General features: G+C 39.0%; 1 protein-coding gene across 50 annotated transcripts in view; it reads left to right on the forward strand.

Annotated features, from left to right (window-relative positions):
• Positions 1-21457, forward strand: part of PUM1 (pumilio RNA binding family member 1) — a 122612-nt gene that overhangs the window by 17573 nt on the left and 83582 nt on the right. For all 50 annotated transcript variants that reach the window (XM_069574789.1, XM_069574792.1, XM_069574806.1 and 47 more), the window contains exon 3: positions 18221-18289. In XM_069574789.1, coding sequence (XP_069430890.1) covers positions 18221-18289 — 69 coding nt within the window. The remainder of the gene's footprint in view (positions 1-18220; positions 18290-21457) is intronic.

Below are 21457 nucleotides of genomic sequence, written 5' to 3' on the forward strand. Positions count from 1 at the left end.
GTGGAAGTGACAGGTCAAACAGAAGAATGCATTTAATATTTTGATACAAATATTTCTACACTGTTTTCCAGGTAGACTGTAGCAATTTAAAATTCTGCAAACACCTTATGAGTATTCTTTGTCCACTTTTTTTGCTAGTAATTTCTTAAATTTATAAAACTTTTTATATGTCTTTCAACTGTGTTTTGGGACTTCCCTGGTGGCTCGGACAGAAAAAAAGTCTGCCTGCAATGCAGAAGAGCTGGGTTGGATCCCTGGGTTGGGAGGATCCCCCCACTCCAGTATTCTCTCCTGTAGAATTCCATGGACAGAGGAGCCTGGTGGGCTACAGTCCATGGGGTTGCAAAGAATAGGATACAACTGAGCGACTAACACCAACTGTGTTTATTGTCCTTTTTGATTTCATTATCTGTATGTTCTTAGATCATCCCTCACCCAATCTCCTGTGTTTCTTGGAATATTTTAGTATAGTTTTATATTTTCATCTTTAATCTAGAGTTTCTGTGTATTGTGTAGGCAGGAAATAGTGATGTAATTTTACTTTGCCTCAAGTTGTTAATTACTAATTCTAGCACTATTTATTGGTTTGAAAGACATCCTTTATAATAAATTCTCTTCCCATATATGCATCTGTTTTGATTCATTTGTTTTATTGATATGTTTATTCTTACTGCAGGGCTAGTTTTTGTTTTTTAAAAATAATCTTTATTGAGGTATAGCTGACATAAAATGCACACATTTGAAATGTATAATTTGTTAAGTTGTGACATGTCAAAGTATTGAGCTGTGAAACCTTCACTACAATTAAGATAATGACAGTTCCCATCTTCTCCAAAAGTTTTGTTGGCCCTTTGTAGTTCATCTCAGCAGCAACCAATGATCTGCTTTTTGCTTAAGTCTAGGCTTCTATTTGTTGTATTTTAGTGGCATTTGGCTTGACATTAAAGCAATTTTTGTTATTTCTAGAATCACCCTCATAGCCCATCCCCCAGAGTTTTGACTTGCAGTTCCATTCGCTTGAGTGCCCCTGTCTCTAATGTCTATAGAAGTTGCTCATCTACCTTCTTCCAGTCCTTTGTTTAAGTTACCTTCTCAGTGAAGCTTTTTGTGAGTATTGTTTAAATTGTAACTGTCTCCCTCCCCTGCTTTCATTTTCTCTGTAGCCTTAATCCCCCATTTTGTAATTTGCTATCCCTACTTTCCAAAATGTTTACAGTGAGGATTTACTGTTTTTATAGTTCAAAATTTCCTAATAGCCATCATTTTTAGTATAGGAAACAAAACATGTGTTCTGATTTTTTAAAATCCAATTTCAAACGTTACTCTAGGGCACCCACAGTCTCCAAGTATAAAACCTAATAAATTTGTTATATCTAAAGTCCTTCTCGTGACTTCCCTGTTGGCTCAGATGGTAAAGCGTCTGCCTACAATTTGGGAGACCCAGGTTTGATCCCTGGGTTGGAAAAATCCTCTGGGGAAGGAAATGGCAACCCACTCCAGTACTCTTGCCTGGAAAATCCCATGGACAGAGAAGTGTGCTAGGCTACAACCATGGGGTCGCTAAGAGTAGGACACGACTGAGCGACTTCACTTTGACTTTCAAAGTCCCTCTCAACTCTTACAGGGAAAACTTCCATGGTTCATGACCTCAAAGTAATACAAATTACAGGGTAAGAAACAACAGGTAGTAAGTAGTTCTGAAAAAGGAGCAGATGAAGGTTTACTATTTGTATAACATTAGGAAGAATTCTGTAAACAAACAACCCATACAAAATACATACCAGTGTATGTGTTAAAAAGATTATTAAGTTCTGTCTCCTCCTTTGTATTCTGTCTCTTGGTTAAGAATCACTGATATTTTCATTTTCATATCCTACTTTTTTTTTATCCAGAGGAGGTAGAAGTCTATTAAAATATTTTCTCCCACAGATACAGTTTTGGATTTATGTATTACATTTTCCCTTAGGATCATGAAGTCCAGAATGAGCTGTTTGATGTGCTTGGTAGCTGCCCTCTTTAATTCTGTTGCTGTGAGGTATCTGGATAGACTTACTACTCATTGAGAATTTCTATTCCCTTACGTGCTACAAACAATAGAATGTTGAAACACAGGAGGAGTGAGGGTTAGCGACAAGACTGCTGAATGGAGGAAGACCTTTTAGATAGGGAGCTCTTATTTCCTGTGCCAACTATTTGTATTGTAACAGTAATAATGAACTGTTCAAACTTGAGAAACTGTTTCTCTGAGAAATGTTTGATTGCTAATATAGAATGCCTTTGTTATCGCACTGGAGTTTATTCCCCTTACATCTAAACATATATCCATCAACGGTGCAGATATGTTAAAACAAGTCATTTCTTTTTGTGATGATTGTAATTTTGTTTCTCAGTATTATAAGTGAACTAAGGACTCTTTCCGTGGCCTAATTTCATTCTCTGTATCCTAATGAACAGTGATTTAAAAATCAAAAATTTCCCGTCCCATTAAAAAGAATGACTTGTAGGTATTTTTGAGTTCTAAAAATCAATAAATGCTCATTGTAAATATTTCAGAAAGTATAGTTATAAAATCATAAAACTAAAAACACCCAAGTAACAAACCAAAAACCAACCAACCCCCATCTACAATTCAGCCCTGAGAATCTTCTGTAATATGTCCATCTAGTTGTTTTATTCAGAACTTAAAAAATGTTAATTATTTCTTTTGTCTGATAACAAGGATAATTGTTTCTTTTAAAAATTTTTTACTTATTTGACTGCGTCAGGTCTTCATTTTGGTATGCAGAGTCAGTCAGTAGTGCCAGCGCCTGGGCTTGGTTGCTGCACAGTAGGATCTTAGCCCTTGATCGGGGATCACATCTGTTCCCCAAGGTGGGTTCTTAACTGCTGGATCACCAAGGAAGCCCCTGATTGTCTGTTCCTTTTGGGTGCGCTGGATCTTTGTTGAGGTGCTCAGGCTTCTCATCTCGATGGCTTCTCTTGCTGCAGGTCTTGGGCTTTAGAGCTTGAAGGCTTTAGCAGTTGTGGCTCTCTGGTTCTAGGGCATGGGCTCAGGACTTGTGGTGCATGTGGAATATCCCTGGACTAGGGATTGAACCCGTGTTCCCTGCATTGGCAGTCAGATTTTAACCACTGGACCGCCAGGGAAGTCCCATCCTTGGGTTAATTCTGCTTGGTACTCTGAACTTCCTAGACTTGGTTAACTGTTTCCCTTCCCATGTTAGGGAAGGTTTCAGCTATTATGTCTTCAAATATTTTCTTGGGTCCTTTTTCTCCTCTTTCTGGGATCCCTATAATGAGAATGTTGGTGCATTTAATGTCGTCCCAGGGTTCTCTTAGGCTCTCTTCATTTCTTTTCCTCTGTTCAGTTCCACAACAGTGATTTCCACCATTCTGTCTTCCAGGTCATTTATCCGTTCTTCTGCCTCAGTTATTTGTTATTGATTCCTCCTAGTGTATTTTTCATTTTAGTTATTGTATTGTTCATCTCTGTTTGTTGTTTCGTTCTTCTAGGAAAGGAAAGGGAAGTCGCTCAGTCGTGTCTGACTCTTTGCGACCCCATGCACTGTAGCCTACCAGGCTCCTCCATCCATGGGATTTTCCAGGCAAGAGTACTGGAGTGGGTTGCCATTTCCTTCTCCAGGGGATCTTCCCGACCCAGGGATCGAACCCAGGTCTCCCTCATTGTAGGCAGACACTTTACCCACTGAACCACCAGGGAAGCCTAGTTCTCCTAGGTCCTTGGTAAACTTCTTGCATCTTCTCCATTCTTTTTTCAAGATCCTGGATCATCTTCACTATCATTATTCTGAAATTCTTTTTCTGGTATGTTGCCTATCTCTATTTAGCTGTTTTTCTGGGGCTTTATCTTGTTCCTTCATCTAGGGCATGATCCTCTGCCTTTTCATGTTAACTTTCTATGATTGTGGTTTTCATTTCCAAGGCTGCAGAGTTGTAATTCTTTTTCTGTTGTCTCCCTGGAGCCTCTTCATAGTCAGCTGGTACTTCCATTCCCAGCAACTGTTTTCTGTCCCTGTGGTTTTGCCTTTTCCAAAATGTCATCTATGTACTGTAAATGTATGTAGCTCTTGAATCTGGTTTCTTTCACTTAAAAAAAAGAAAGTTGCTCAGTTGTGTCTGACTCTTGTGACCCCATGGACTACACAGTCCATGGAATTCTTCAGGCCAGAATACTGGAGAGAGTAGCCATTCCCTTGTCCAGGGGATCTTCCCACCCCAGGGATTGGACCCAGGTCTCCTGCATGCAGGTGGGTTCTTTACCAGCTGAGCCACCAGGGAAGCCCAAGTAAACATCCTTTCACTTAGCATACTGCATTTGAGAACCTGTGTTGTGTTTAACAATAAATGGAGCCTTTTAACTAGTAGTGTTCCATTAAATAGGCTTCCATAGTAACTCAGTGGTCAAGAATCCACTTGCTCATGCAGGAGACGTGCGTTCCCCTGGGTTGGGAAGACCCCCTGCAGAAGGAAATCTCAACCCACTCCAGTATTCTTGCCTGGGAAAGCCCAGGGACAGAGGAGCTGAGCGGGGTACGGTTCATGAGGTTGCAAGAGTTGGACATGCTTTAGTGACTGAAACAAAAACAAACAACAGTATCATTAAACAGTTATATGGCAACTTATCCATTTTATGTGCTCGGTTGACTGGAGTGCTTGGTGTAGTAATTGCTGAGGATGGCATGTGGGTGGCATATTTTATTACCTCTTTTGTATATTGTGTTCCTGTAGCCTTTATACATGAAGGACAGTTGTGTCAAGACATAAAATCTTTGGACTATAGGTAGTAGATCTTACTGACTTTGGCAGGTAGTGTTTTAGAGAACCAAGAGTAAATTCTGTTTTTTCCCCTTGCTCTGATACTTACAGAATTCTCCAACTTTAGGATAGTTTGGTCAGGAGGTGATTTTTGTGTGCTCGGTGGGTGAGACCTTTTGATGTGCATAGTTTTATAGCTTGAGGAAGGTTCTTTGGTTATATGTTTGATTATTTTAGATTTTTCCTTGGGAATTATTTTAAGTAGTGTCTTCATTATTTCTTCATAGCAGTCATCTTTTTTTAATTTATAATTTTGACTTAGTTATTTGCTGATTTCTGTAGTTGTAAGAAATAATACAGAGAGATCGTTTGTATGCTTTTTTCTGTTTCCCCTAGTGGTATCATTTTACAGTATAACCTTTGCAGGTAACATTGTGTACTATAGCATCACACTAGTTTATTGACATTGATAAAATCCATCCAGTCCTAGTCACATTTCTCCAGGGTTACTTGTACTTATTTGGGTGCATGTGTATGTATGAAGTTCTGTATAATTTTACGATCTGCTAGGTTCATATACCTACCACCACAAAGTACTAAGTAGCTCTTAAACAAGGAACCCTTGAGTAGCCCTTTCTAAATACACCCACCTTCCCTTTGCAGGGGTGTAGGGGCCTCCCCCCAGCCACTAATGAATTCAGTCTTCCATTTCCACAATTTTGTCATTTCAGAAACATTGTAGAAATGGAGTCATGCTGTATGCAGCCTTTGAGGGCTCACCTTCCCTGCCCTGCATCCTTTGCTGGAGTCCCACCCAAGCGGCTGGAGGGGCCGTTCCTTTTTATTGCTGCGTAGTGTGCTTTGCTGGAGTCCCACCCAAGCGGCTGGAGGGGCCGTTCCTTTTTATTGCTGCGTAGTGTGCGTGGTGTAGATGCGCTGCAGGTGTAGTGCTTTCACCTGTGGAAAGACATGAGGGTTGATTCCATTTTCTAATTATTATAAATAAAGCTGTGAACATTCATGTACAAATTTTTGTGTGAACATGAGAATGAAGTCCAGTTGCTGGGTAATATGGTAGTTCATGTTTAGTCTTTTAAGAAGCTGCCAAATTGTTTTCTAGACCAGTAATGTTGGAATAATCCAATTTTTCTGCACCCTGCTAGCATTTGGTGGTATTACGGGTTTTTATTTTAGCCATTCTGATACATATGTAACGATCTTTCATTGTGATTTTAATCTGTGTTTACCTGATGACTAATGGTGTTCAGTGTATTTTCATGTGAGCAGCTATCTTTATTTTTTAATGTGGTGTTTAATTCTTAGTTTTATATGATCTTAATTTTTAATAAAAGTACTAAGTTCTGATTGCTAGTTTCTGTATGTTCTCTTTATCCAATAACTTGTGGAAGTTCCGTTTATAAATTTGATAAGAGATCTTTGCTTAGTTTGTGGATCATTTAACTTAGCACACATTACTTGTAAACATAAAAGGAATGACTTATTTTTAAACCAGATTTGGCAAACTATAGCCTCTGCCAAATCTAGCTTGCTGCCTTGAGCTAACAATGGTTTTTACATTTTCAAGTTTGTAGTTGAAAGTAAAAGGGCTTTCCAGGTGACGCTAATGGTAAAGAACCTGCTGCCAATGCAAGAGACATAAGAGACACGGATTCGATCCCTTGGTCGAAAGGATCCTCTGGAGGAGGGTGTGGCAACCCACTCGAGTGTTCTTGCCTGGAGAATCCCATGGACAGAGGAGCCTGGCAGGTTGCATTCCATAGGGTTGCACAGAGTCAGACATGACTGAAGCAACTTAGCATGCGTCCATGCGTGAAACTGAAAAACATAGAATATATGACAAAAACCCTGTGTAGCCCGCAGTGTTATGTGCTCAGGTGCCTATTTGTGTCCAGCTCTTTGCAACCTTTGCGATTGTAGCCTGGCAGGCTCCTCTGTCCATGGGATTTTTCAGGCAAGAAATACTGGAATGGGTTGCCATTTCCTTCTCAAGGGAATTGTCCAGACCCAGGGATCTAACCTTGTGTCTCTTGTGTGTCCTGCACTGCAGATGGATTCTTTACTGCTGAGCCATCGGGGAAGCCATGTAGCCCAGAAAGCCTGTATTATTTATTTCTTGATCTGTTATAGAAACTGTTCGCCATCTCCTATTTTTTAGTAACAGTGTTATTGTTATAAGATATTCACATATCATAAAATTTATCCTTAAATTTACAGTTTGGTGGATTTTAGTATGTTACAGTACTAAGCAACCATCATGCTTCTAACACTAACACTTAGCACTCCCCAAACAACCCCTGTACTCATTAGTAGACATTGTTTATTTCCTCCTTTCCTAAGTCCCTGGCAAGCACAAACCTATTCTTGTCTCGTTTATTATGGATATTTCCTGTTAGTGAGATCATATAATATGTGGCCTTTTGTGTCCGGCTTCTTTCATTTAGTATATTTTTAAGATTCATGGATATTGTATATCATGTATCAGTACTTCATTCTCTTCCTTCTTTTTGCTGTGCAAGCGTGGCTTGTGGGATCTTAGTCTCCAACCAGGGATGGAACTTGTGCCCTATGCAATGGAAATGTGGAGTCCTAACCACTGAACTGCCAGGAAATTCCCTGTACTCCATTTCTTTTTTATGGCTGAATAATATTCCTTTGTACGATGTATATTATTTTTTGTTTATACATTCATCAGTTGATGGATGTTTGATGATTTTTTTTCAATTGTCTTCTTTTTTTTTTTTTCATTTTTTTTTCAATTGTCTTCTATTTGAATCTGTGTCCTTTTCCTCCAGATTCACTTCTCAGTTTTGTTTGCGTCATTAATTATTTGGCTTATTACTCTCTTTCCTGCTTTGTGAATGTTAAATTTGCTATGAATTTTTGTCTATATACCTGTTATTTATTCTCTCCTTTAACAGGTAGATCATTTTTAGTCTTCTCTTTTATATCTTGAGATTTCCTTTCCTTGGTTAAGTAGTTTTTTCTCTGGAGTCCCAATACTCCTTGTCTCCTTTTGATTATCCTTGTATTAACAAAGAGGAATCCTGAGTTTTAGCCAGAGATGGGCTGTATGGGTTGTTATATTTTCAGATTTTGAGCTGAGTGACAGGGTGATCTAGTCATCTCTTTTTCCATTTTTGGGTTTCCAGCAGGCTTTCATCTAGTGCAACTTCATTGCCTAAACAATTGGAGTACCCCCAAAACATTTTGATCCCTAATACACCAGACACTGGTTCAGAGTCAAACTTTGGAATCAGCTTGTCTGTGTAACTCTGGAAAAGTTATTTAACCTTTTTCTGCCTCAGTTTCCTCCTATATTAAAAAAAGTGAGTAATGGAGGATAATTAGGAATTATTTCATAGTTTGAGAATGAAAGCACTTTGTGACCTAGTACACAGTCAATAAATACTAGCTGTGATAACAGTTATTTTGTATGGCATAGAAGGAGAATCCTGTCTCTGTAGAAACAGCTTCTGAGTACACCATACTGAGTATTGTTAAAAATAAGTGCACAATGAGCACCTTTGCTCACTGCTTATTTTTTTCCTCTCATTTCTTTTAGTTATTTAAGATGTTTTCTAGAATAGGATTATTACTTTGAAAGATATTAATATAAAAGACTTCATGAATGTTAAGTTTATTTTCAGAAGATTCTTTCTGAGTTGTTTCATTGGTATTACAGAAAATGTGGAAACTACTGAAGAAGTTACAAATTAACATTTGACTATATTACTTTCTTATTTTCTGCATGTCTCTGTGGAAATACATACTCTTTTTTTATATGTACAGATTTGTAGCCTATTATAGAATCTTTACACATAAACATATTCTAAGAATGTCAGAACTGTTTTAAGTAGCTGCATGCTGCTGCTGCTAAGTTGCTTCAGTCGTGTCTGACTGTCGACCCCATAGACGGCAGCCCACCAGGCTCCCCCGTCCCTGGGATTCTCCAGGCAAGAACACTGGAGTGGGTTGCCATTTCATTCTCCAGTGCATGAAAGTAAAAAGTGAAAGTGAAGTCGTTCAGTCGTGACCGACTCTTAGTGACCCCACGGACTGCAGCCTAGCAGGCTCCTCCAGCCGTGGGATTTTCCAGGCAAGAGTACTGGAGTGAGGTGCCATTGCCTTCTCTGAAGTAGCTGCATAAAATTCTGTAAATGAATATCTGTGGAATTTAATAATTCCTGTTGTATTTAAACTTTTTATTTTAAACCACTTTCCCCAACACAAAGCCATGTTGAAGGTTCTTTGTTAACAAATCTTTGCCCATATTTCTGGTTGTATGCTTCAGATGAATTCCCAGAAGTAGAACTACTGGGACAAAGGGCGTGAACATTTATAAAACCTGATGCATGCTGTCAAATTTATTTCTTTTGGAAGCCAGCTGTATACCATTCAGATAGATCACTATGGGTGGTAGTTGCCAGACACGCAGAGATAAAGATATATCATTGTCTTTAGTTTTATACTTTTTTGGGTTCTTTCATCATATTAATTAGTTTCTCTCTTTAGTTAAGGTGGCCTGCTCTCATTACTGATTTCAACTTGATCATGATTGGTAAAATTAAGAAAAAGAACCAGAAATTGTGAGTTTTTTTTTTTTTTTTGAGGTTTTTGTATTTAAAGGTCACTAGTATCATAGGGTTCATTAACTGCTTCTGAAATATTTATTCTTTTCAATTTGTAAATCATTTTATGTTTAGGAAGTGCTGACATTTGCATGAGGTATATATTATGATATAATACAGTAGCAAATCAGTTTTGATAACTGATTTGCTTTGATAAATGGATAGTTTATCTTTTTGGTTGGTTAACCATCCAGTCTGAATGCCATCAACACATTAGATGATCTAAAACTTCAATGGTATTTAATTGCCAAAGGTAGTAGCAGTTTTGAAATGATAAATAATAATAGAAAACCAGAACTTTGACCTAATTCTGGCTGCTGTGGTGACTTCATTTCTGTCCTACCCTGCTGTGTATCATGGAAGGGACTGTAAAAATAGTGTAGTGATCAGTTTCTGGAACAACAGTTGTTTAAGCCAGGTGTTCTGTGTCCTTTGTGCTTGTCTTTAATGAGAAAAGATAGAAGTGGTAGTAAAAGAGTTAGAGATCTGAATTTGAATTCCACTTTTGATCTTTCTGCTCTGTGACTTTGGACAGATTATACCTCATCTATAAACTGGAATAATTTTGCAGTTCAGTGCCTTGAAAACTCAGTAAATATACTGGTATTTAGTGTTGTTATTGACAGTGAATAAATAGCATCACGTAGTAGGGTTTGCATTCTCCCGAGCTAAAAGAGTTTTTTGTTTCTGGTTTTTCCCAGTAATCAAGAATACTGTTGATTTATTTATGTATTACTAGAGGAATGTAATAACTTTTTGTTTTTCTTAACAAAGTTGGGATAAAAGTACTTGCATTTTCAGATTGTTAGGACTATTAAAGAGATCATACAGCATAAAAGGATTTTTATAGGACAGGGCCTGTCACAACATAAGTTTCAGTAAATATTTATTGTTTTATTGTTTATAATACAGATATAATAGACCAGAAGATGGTGTAGAACAGACTTATTAAGTGTTTTCCCTTAATGTGCTTTGTGCTTAGTTGCTCAGTCATGTCTGACTCTTTGTGACCCATGGACTGTAGCCTGCCAGGCTCCTCTGTCCATGGGGATTCTCCAAGGCGAGAATAGTGGAGTAAATTGCCATTTCCTTCTACAGGGGTCTTCCCAGCCCAGGGATTGAACCCAGGTCTCCTGAATTGCAGGCAGATTCTTTACTGTCTGAGCCACCAGCAAAGCCCTTTTCCCTTAATGATTAAATTCAAATTAGGTTAATTCTCACATTCCATTTCTTCTCATTGCTCAAGTTTCTCCTGCATTTGCTTGGCCCTTTCTCACTGGTATGTCCTTCCCGTAATGATTTTTGGCACCAGATCTTCTGCTTGTATTGTTCTGGATCTGTGTTAGTGAAACTGAGCCGTTGTCATCTAGGCTTGCCTTTGCAAAAATCCTTAGGGGAACAAAGGTAGGTGTGGAGGAGAAAAGTGCCTGTAAACGGAGATTCAGTGATTGAGGAAATAAATATTCTAGTAAGGGCAGTTTTAGTCTCAAGTTATAGACGTCTGTTCTAGGTAGCAAAATTTCAGGGTGTTAAATGAAAGAACACCAGGGATTCTCTTCGAATCCCAGAGTAGGAAGTGTATACATGGGCCTCAGGGGCACCAGGAGGCTGTTTCCATAGGGGTTCTATAGTCTCTTGTCTCTGATATTTTTTTTTTCCCTGCACATTCTTTCTCTTTATGTTGACCATCTGCTTATTCACCAGGTTATACTTGACCTAAAGTGACAGCTGCAACTGCCAGATCTTTAGCGAATTTCACTTTATCCATAGCTTTCTGGCCCAAATGCTAAGAGGAATCTGATTAGCTTATGATTTCTCTTCAGATTGATACTAGGAGTTTGGCCATTTAGAAGAATACTTTTGATATAGTTATTTGTGGCCAGAGGTGGTAGGAATCATGAAGTTGTCCTTTCTAGGCAGGTGTCTTAAAACATGTCTGTTACAGAAAATATTTTGACAAGTGATTTGTTGGGAACTTAATTTTTCCAAGTGCAGTACATAGCTCTGTTTTAAAATATAAACTTCCAGTGTGATTTCATTAATAACCAACTCAGCGATAACTATTGTGTTAGAGTTTGGTTCTTGTTTGAAAGCAGCTGAGAACTGGTCAAACTGGCTCAAGTAAAGGGTCATTCATTGTAAAGACACCCCGAGCAATTAAGGGACAGTAATCCAAGGAAAGAAGTGCTAGTAAATAAATAAGGCCAGTAAATAAATAAATGCTAGTAAATAAGAAAGACAATGCCAAAGAATGCTCAAACTACCACACAATTGTACTCATCTCACACGCTAGTAAAGTAATGCTCAAAATTCTCCAAGCCAGGCTTTAGCAATACTTGAACTATAACCTTCTAGATGTTCCAGCTGGTTTTAGAAAAGGCAGAGGAACCAGAGATCAAATTGCCAACATCCGCTGGATCATTGAAAAAGCAAGAGAGTTCCAGAAAAACATCTATTTCTGCTTTATAGACTATGCCAAAGCCTTTGACTGTGTGGATCACAATAAACTGTGGAAAATTCTGAAAAAGATGGGAATACCAGACCACCTGACCTGCCTCTTGAGAAACCTCTATGCAGGTCAGGAAGCAACAGTTAGAACTGGACATGGAACAACAGACTGGTTCCAAATAGGAAAAGGAGTACGTCAAGGCTGTATATTGTCACCCTGCTTATTTAACTTACCTGCAAAGTACAGCACGAGAAACCCTGGGCTGGAGGAAGCACAAGCTGGAATCAGGATTGCCGGGAGAAATATTAATAACCTCAGATATGCAGATGACACCACCCTTATGGCAGAAAGTGAAGAGGATCTAAAAAGCCTCTTGATGAAAGTGAGAGAGCAGAGTGAAAAAGTTGGCTTAAAGCTCAACATTCAGAAAACAAAGATCATGGCATCTGGTCCCATCACTTCATGGGAAGTAGATGGGGAAACAGTGGAAACAGTGTCAGACTTCATTTTTTTGGGCTCCAGAATCACTGCAGATGGTGACTGCAGCCATGAAATTAAAAGACGCTTACTCCTTGGAAGAAAAGTTATGACCAACCTAGACAGCATATTCAAAAGCAGAGACAGTACTTTGCCAACAAAGGTCCGTCTAGTCAAGGCTGTGGTTTTTCCTGTGGTCATGTATGGATGTGAGAGTTGGACTGTGAAGAAGGCTGAGTGCCGAAGAGTTGATGCTTTTGAACTGTGCTGTTGGAAAAGACTCTTGAGAGTCCCTTGGACTGCAAGGAGATCCAACCAGTCCTTTCTAACGGAGATCAGTCCTGGGTACTCATTGGAAGGACTGATGCTAAAGCTGAATCTCCAATACTTAGGCCACCTCATGCGAATAATTGACTCATTGGAAAAGACCCTGATGCTGGGAGGGATTGGGGGCAGGAGGAGAAGGGGACGACCCAGGATGAGATGGCTGGATGGCATTACTGACTCGATGGACATGAGTTTGGGTGAACTCCGGGAGTTGGTGATGGACAGGGAGGCTTGGCATGCTGCGATTCATGGGGTCGCAGAGTCAGACATGACTGAGTGACTGAACTGAACTGAATACAGATCTGCTTAAAAATCTTATAAACTAATTTGTTACATATTTGGATCATTAATTTCTTACATTTGGATTACTTTGTACCCAAGTCTAAGTTTCAGGTTTTGTTTTCTTTGACTGTAATCTTGGCTGGCCAAAAGAAAGACAGAAATCAGAAATCTAAACAGAGAGGCAGAGAAGTAGGAGGAGAACCATGAGATCATAGTGGTATGGAAATCAAGGAATGAAGGAATTTGAGAAGGTTTTTTTTTTTTTTTTTTTTTTTAATGAAAACAGAAAGAACCTGAGGTTTAACTCGTGGTGATTTTTACTTTTATATTTTAGAAGTTTCTGTGCTGATTAGAATGGAGAATGGAAATTTCTCTGATGATTTGGTTGAGAATCAAGAAGAGAAAAATTAGTTTTACTTTGAAATGCTAGGTTTTAGAAAGTAAGTTAGATAAGTGTGCGTGATCTAGGTGCTTCTAATATTGATTATGACAATGCTGACCTGTAGAGAGAGAGGCTCCCCTCCCTGGAATGCCCAAAATTGAGGATAGGGAAAAAAAAAGATGGATGTGTGGAGACATTCCAGTAACTTAAAGAGAAGAAACTGTGAAGTGGATGTAGTTGAATACATGCCTAGTAAGTATTGGACATGTTGTTTCATTTAATATTTATAGCAAGTGTGTCAAGTAGTCAGTGCTACCTCAGTTTTACAGTTGGAAATAGTGAAGTGTGTATCATTCATTGATTCTGATAAGGGTATGAGATGTTGGGTATGATAAGTAGGGCTTCTCAAGAAATGCAGTTTTGAATATCATTCTTAAAGATTTATAAAGTGATGCATTTGCTTAGTTTTTCATTTTTCAAATGTGATGTTTTGGGTTATCTATTTCGATTTTATAACTTGCTATGTACTCTTGCCTGGAAAATCCCATAGATGGAGGAGCCTGGTAGGCTGCAGTCCATGGGGTTGTGAAGAGTTGGACACAACTGAGTGACTTCACTTTTGCTTTTTACTTTCATGCATAGGAGAAGGAAATGGCAACCCATTCCAGTGTTCTTGCCTAGAGAATCCCAGGGACGGGGGAACCTGCTGGGCTGCCGTATATGGGGTCGCACAGAGTTGAACACGACTGAAGTGACTTAGCAGCAGCATGTTCGTAAAACACCAACTTAATTTTTGAAATTATGATTTTGGTTAGGACAAGATCCTTGTTAGAAACAGAAGGCTTACAAAAGAAAGTTGTGGGATCTGGGAAATGGAAAGGAAACTCAGAAGCTTGGTCGTTTATACAGATGACCCTTCTTGGGTGGGATGAGGGATAGGTCAGACCCTAAGGTCTTACTTTGTGGCTTTAGTAAAAGGGAGTAAGAGATGCCTTTATAGGGAGGGGCAGCAGGAGAAAAACTGGATGGGTGTAAGATGAATAACTGGCCAGTAGTCCAAAGACAAAAATAGGAAGTAGTTTTGGGAAACCAAAGGGAATAAATTATTTAGGAAGTCTTATAGACTTTCAGCGGAGAAGGAAATGGCAACCCACTCCAGTGTTCTTGCCTGGAGAATCCCAGGGACAGGGGAGCCTGGTGGGCTGCCGTCTGTGGGGTTGCACAGAGTCGGACACGACTGAAGCGACTTAGCAGCAGCAGCATAGACATTCAGCAAAAGTGAAGATTGACAGTGAAAGTCTCTCAGTTGTGTCCGACTCTTCATGACCCCATGGGCTGTAAAGTCCATGGAATTCTCCAGGCCAGAATACTGGAGTAGATAGCCTTTCCCTTCTCCAGGGGATCTTCCCATCCCAGGGATCAAACCCAGGTCTCTCGCATTGCAGTCGGATTCTTTACCAGCTGAGCCACAAAGTAGTAAACTTTTAATTAAAGAAACCCTAACATTAACTCATTACTCAGATTGAATACTAGAGAAAGGGGGGAAGTATAGCTGTACAAGAACTTGTAGATAGTTCTGTCCTGATGGGAGCATTTTCTCTGATTATAATTTACAGCTAGCTTTTCTCCTTCATAATAGAATAAGTTTCTTAGTTTCTTTGTTAACCTGCCCATGAAGTTTCTTACAGTAATCTGAGTTTTCATCACTTGGTTTCTCTTGATTCCTGAGCATCTTCTGATTATTCGTTCTGTTTTCTGGGAAGAGTTATGTGGCGTCTGCCTCATGCTGATGGTCATACCAAGTACAGCTCCCATTATAAGCAAGAAATACCTGACTTGTTAAAACGCCTGTGAGAGTGGCTTGGTTTATCTTGTCCACCTAACCGTGGGCACATGGTTTCTGTACTAGCAAAGCAGACTTGAGAAAGTGAGCTCCATTCTCATTGTCTAAAGGAGGTAGGAGGAGGGGTGGTTTACCTTGTAGGGGAGACAGAGACAGACGCTCCAAAAGAGGAAGAGCTTGAGGTGAACAGAGAGCTAAAGAGAGGGAGACAGGAGAGGCGAGAGAGTGAGTGAGCCAGCAAATAAAATGTGGTAGGTGAAGAGTGGGTTGAAGGCAGTATGGAAAGTGATGGAAATTGCTGTGAGGGCAGGATGGGCAAATTTTGAAGGTAGGGGGAAGAGACAGTTGGAAAGGAAAGGCAAGAATACTGAGAGAACACACTTGTCAAAGCCTTTAGCAGAAACTCTGAAGGCATTTCTCTCTGGGGGTGGCATCTTCCTGTGGCTGCCCTGGCTGTAGCGTGGTGACATAGAAAGGACAGTGCACAGAAATTGGAACACCTGGATTTAGATCCTGGAAATGCCATCTAAGTGCACTTCCCTGCTTAACAATGGGTGACAGAGAAACTGTTCTTGGGAGGAGAAGGGGACGACAGAGGATGAGATGGCTGGATGGCATCACCAACTCGATGGACATGAGTTTGAGTAAGCTCCGGGAGTTGGTGATGGACAGGGAAGCCTGTCATGCTGCAGTCCATGGGGTCGCAAAGAGTCGGACATGACTGAGCGACTGAACTGACTGAACAGTTTCTCTGAGGCTCAGTTCTAATCTCTTAAATAGGGATAATTACTGTGAGATTGTTGTGATGATAACATCAATGTGCACGTTGCATGTTCTCTACCTTCCTTACCATTCCCACTTTCTTTTTTCATTTTTTAGTTAATTAAAAAATTTTTTTGACTGTGCTGAGTCTTCATTGCTGCACTCAGGCTTTCTCTCGTTTTCTAGTTGCAGCGACTGGGGGCTCCTCTCTAGCTGCACTCAGGCTTTCTCTCGTTTTCTCGTTGCAGCGGCTGGGGGCTCCTCTAGCTACAGCGCAAGGGCATTTCATTGCGGTGGCTTCTCCTGTTGCAGAGCACAGGCTCTAGGTGCGTGGGCTTCAGTAGTTGTGATGCACAGGCTCGGTTGCCCCGCAGCTTTTGGGATCTTCTTGGACTAGGGATTGAACCCATGTCCCTGCATTGGCAGGTGGATTTTTAACTACTGGACCGCCAGGGAAGCCCTTTTTTTTCATTTTTGTAGCCAGTCCTATTTTTTTCTTGGGAAACATAAATAGAATTCCAACATTCTTGGTTAAAACTATTTGTAGGTTTTTGGATTTTCGGGAAACTCCTAGCATCTAGTTAAAAGCATGTTTATAGATTCCATAGGAAGAGCTGCTAATAATATAGAACTTTATACGTGTTTAAATTACATGCTTTGTAAATGTTAATTTGTCCTGAAGGTTCAAATTGATTTTATCTATTGTTTGTAGAGTTTATAGCTAAGATGCTGTCCTCATCTCCTCTCTTATTTTTACCACCTGAAGTTTAGGAGCTTATTCAGTGTGTGCTTACCTGAATAATGTAAATGGCTTGTATTGTGACCCTAGCTTCTGTTTCAAGGCCCTTTGAAACTGTTTACTACAGTAACAAGTCTTATCTCTCTGTCTCTTTGTTCTTACATGGCTTAAATTGAGCCTATTTTGAATTTTATAAATTTACATTTTTGACAAGCATCCCAAAGCTGTTACATCTTAGTGACACAGTGTATCATTTGTAGCATTGAGTCTTGAAAATGTATAATTCAGAACAATGTGAATGTATTTTTATGTGCTGTCACCTTGGTAGAATTAGGATTATTGGGTGGTTTACAGGCAGCATACTAACAAGATTCTTAAATTGATCCCTCCAGCTTATTCCAGTTCATGTTCCATACTCTACTCTCTCCCTGCCTGGCTCTAGTTTGGCTCTTTGCATTCACCCAGTGCTAGACATTGTACACATACATTTGGAGGTAGTGATGATTAGATGAGGGGGTTTGGGAAAGTTCCACTTCAGGCAGTCAGCCATCTTTCTTAGATAGGCTGGAAAGCCTTCCTTTTTAATAAACGAGGGACTGTACTCTAGCCTTAGCAAAGGTGGCTTCTTGCTTATAATTGAGAGGTCCAGTAGACTGTTGGACAAGAAAGGGTTTTTGAATTATGACTGTTTTGTGTAATCTATTCCACACTTCATTCTTGCTCTTAAATATTACCTTCTAGTAGTGACTCGATGGACGTGAGTCTAAGTAAACTCCGGGAGTTGGTGATGGACAGGGAGGCCTGGCGTGCTGCGATTCATGGGGTCGCAAAGAGTCAGACACGACTGAGCGTCTGAACTGAACTGAATGACTTTGAAGATGAGTTAGTTGAAGTCTAGAAAGATTGTTATGATGTGGGTAGTACATTTAATTAGGTAAAGTTTGAAGGGATTCTTGTGATACTTGCTGTTTTTTCCTCCTGGTTTTGAGATTCTAGGCGCTCCCAGAGATCTTCCAATTTGGAGAAATGTCGAGGGCACTCAGTTATGTAGTCTGTAGTGCCTTTCCCTGATGTATGTCAAAGACACACTAGCTTGGATCAGATGAGTCCCGTAATTTGTATTTAACTGTTCACAGTTGTGGACAAGCACTGTGGTCTTTGAGCTAGTAGCAAGGTTTAGATCACATAATCATCTACATTTATTATTGCCCTTCAACATGTTGATCTTTCTAAGTTAAAATGTATGAACAGTAGCTATCGTAATTCTCGTGTGATGCCGTTTCCTTTTTCTTTTTCTGGATTCTGTGTTTTTCATGTTTGAAAGCAAGAGGGATTGGGAGGGGAGAAAGCGCAGGGGTCATTGCTGAACCTGATGGTTAAAGGTAAGTGAATGTTTAATCTTAGTCACTTGATTATTGTTATTTTCCTTGTAAATATGTGAAAGTAAACATCGAAAAGCTTTTCAGTTGTACTTAATGTGTATGTAAAACTCAAGGTGCTAATGTGAAACTTTTCCCTCTATTCTAAACATTAGGTACGTTCTATGGATGAACTGAATCATGATTTTCAAGCACTTGCTCTGGAGGGAAGAGCGATGGGAGAGGTAAGTAAATTGGTGTGTCAGAAATGTGGGTCTGTTTTTAAGGGAAGGTTGAAGCTGTCTCTCATCAAATGTGTCCGAATCTAGTCTCCAGAAGTATGTGCTTGCTTTTCCTTGTTGCCATCCTCATGATAGGAGTGGGATATTGCAGAATTTTGCCAAAACAATCTCATTATAAGGAGAATGTTAACTTTAGCCTAATATGTTAAAAATAAAACCAAAATATAAGCACAAATTAATCAGTATTTGTCTTAACCAGTCAGTTGGAAATTGAGGTGTTAAAATTTTACAAAATAACTTAGTTTTATATGCATCAAATGTCCTTACCTTTGCTTCATTTTTCAGTCATTAGGTTCTTTTGCAGTGAAAGAGTTTTTAGATTGGCTGCTAGTCAGTATGTTGATAACCTGTTTTTAGAGGATGTTGCAGCATTTGAGGATGTTGTTTGCAGTTCCATTGTGAAGAAGGAATTGAGTATTTTGGTAAATAATTCCAGAAGATTGAGGCCTGAGCTAGTCACCCATTACATAGATAGAATTTAGAAAAAAGGATTTTGGTTTGTGTGTAATGTTTAAAATTTGCAGAAAATAATATTTACTATCATCCGTTATATTGATAGTGAAGATTGCCATAATTCTAAAAGAGGAATATAGATCAAGGACAGCTGATTTCTGGTGCTTCTGTATGTTGACAATAAGTGTTTTAGTGATAGGCAGTTTTTTTCTGGAGAGTTTTTCCTGGAGCGTTTTTTTCTGGAGAGTTTCTGGAGAGTTTCTTTTTCCCCTGTTTTATTTTTTGTATATCTAATATTTAAAACCTCCCATGTCTATTTTAATGCTTTAAAGGAGGGAAAATAGGTATATGCTGGATTCTCTTTTATACCATTCATTAAATACATTTGTTATTAATGATTCAGCCAGTATTCTTTGATTCAGGCACTGTGCTAGGTTCTGAGGACTCAAACTTAAGATAATTTTCTTTCCTGGTTTATAACAAATACTCATTGACTGCCGCTGTGACTGGGCATTAGTTAAAGTCTTGGTGCTTCGATCCTAAGAATCTTGCTGCCGTGGCTCTTCCGAGCCACCCTGTGGTCACAGTCCTGCCACCTTGTGGCCTGTTTTTGTTTTTCCTCTAGAGTTTGCAGGTCGGATTGGCAGGTGTTCTCATGTTTTCCGGTGCTTGCCTGATATTACTGAAACAGTGCACATTAATGAACCCTGTTTGGTTATTAAGTAAAAGATTTTCTCACTGTATTTCTGGAGCAGAATTTGAACAGAAAGTTAACAGATGTATCTGATACTAAGTGTAAGTGGGGAAACTGCATTTATCTGCTTCCCCATTCCTGTGATGGTAACCTGGTTCACTCTACCAAAAATCTAATCCCAGTCTTAAAATTAGTTACACAAAATAAAAATAATACCTGTTACTGTTTGTAAGCAACACTTCAAAATCTCTAAAGACTTAACTTTAATCAAAGAACAATGAACAAAAAGTGCATTTTATTTAAATGAACAACAAAAATATTTTAAAAAATCTTTTTTTTTTCTTCTCAAAATGTCCCTTCCTCCCAAGGTCTCCAGACCACACCCTCCTTACTTTTGTTAAAAATGTCATTTTTTTGATGTTTGTATGTAATTCCTCAGACCTCTGTGTAGGCTTATGTAAGTAACTAAACAAAATATACATTCCAACAGTAATGCAGTGTCACTCTTCTTTCTTCTTTCCTCGTTATTAACAAAGTAGTAATAACTAGTATTTGTTGACCACCTATTAGGCAGATGTTAAGAGGTTTGCATGCATTATCTCATCAATAACTCAGGACAGTTCTTTTATTCAGATAAAGAAAAAGGCTGAGATGAATTAAATTGCTCAGGGTCATAAATCTAGAAAGTGATGGAGCTGGAACTCTGGCCTGGCTTCCTCTCCAAAGCATGAGAGTGAATAAAGCCAGTACTTAGAATTGATGGCAAAAATCTCATTTTAGAAAGCTTTATAACAATAGATATTTGGGGGAGGATTTTTAAAAATGTTTAATATACTTCCCTCCCAAAATACGGATACTTAACTGAAGTTAGTGTTTGAAAGCATAACCCAGTGTCCAGGCACAAAGGGAACAAACTAAGTATGGAGTGAAGTTTTTGAATTCGAGGAACTCTTTGTTTAGCTGGTTGAGCATGGAATGAATATACATGATGACGGGAAGTGTGCACTGTTTTTGTGTGTGTGTGTGTGTGTGTGGTTCGTGTTCTGAGGAGGTTAGTGATCAGTATTGGCAAGACTAGTTTGTGATTACTTGAATGGAGGAGGTATAGGACTTGAGAAATATCCTATAGTTTAGTTAGGATTCATATAGGGGTAGGTTGGGAGAATGTTTTTGTAGAGATAAAAGGGAGATGGACACAAAAGAGAAAGGAAGAAAATAAGTTTTTGTAAATTCTAATTGGTTTAAAGTGATTGAATTTCCTTCTCTTTAAACAATAAAGCATCTCTGGGAGGGGATGTGTGTAAATGTAGTCTTTACCCACATAAACACTAAAATTTCAAGTAAATTGCCTAAGCCAAGCACAGTAATTTTTTGCTGCAGTTATTTTATTTGTATGTGTCTGTATGCTTGTGTGAGAGTCCTCCTTAGGGCAAATAATACCTATGTTCAAGAATGTATGAATCTTTGAAATTCAGAGAATTGGCTTCTTTCAAAGTAATTGATTTCTGGTAAAGTTAGTGCTGCCTGGCTCTTGTTATTTTTTTTTCCCTCATCAAAGCCAGTGTTCGATAGACTCCTAGAGTCACTTTGCTGTATTTAGAGTGGTTCTTAGAAATCTTGCTCAGAAGTGACTATTTAAAACTTTACCTTCAAACCTTGCTGGTTGTTCTGAAATACAGCTGTTCATAGCTGAAGGACACAGTACGAATGCTTTACTTGCCTCCTGTTCTAAAAAGTACACATAAAAAGGAAGGTAAGAAAATCTGTTAGGCTTAGGGCTACAAATTATTTTCAGATATTTCATGTACTATCCTTGTTAGCAGCCCCTTTCATTCAACTTTAAGTTCAGTTCTGAAAAGTTTAAAGGCATAGATTATTTCTGGTAGCTGAGTATTCAAGAGTGTATCTTTGTAGTACTGAGGAAGGCTCATTGCCCTGATGTTTCTGGGCTCCTGATGTTTCTG

The sequence above is a fragment of the Ovis canadensis genome, chromosome 2 (assembly GCF_042477335.2).
Source record: "Ovis canadensis isolate MfBH-ARS-UI-01 breed Bighorn chromosome 2, ARS-UI_OviCan_v2, whole genome shotgun sequence".
In the NCBI taxonomy this organism is placed as follows: Eukaryota; Metazoa; Chordata; class Mammalia; order Artiodactyla; family Bovidae; genus Ovis; species Ovis canadensis.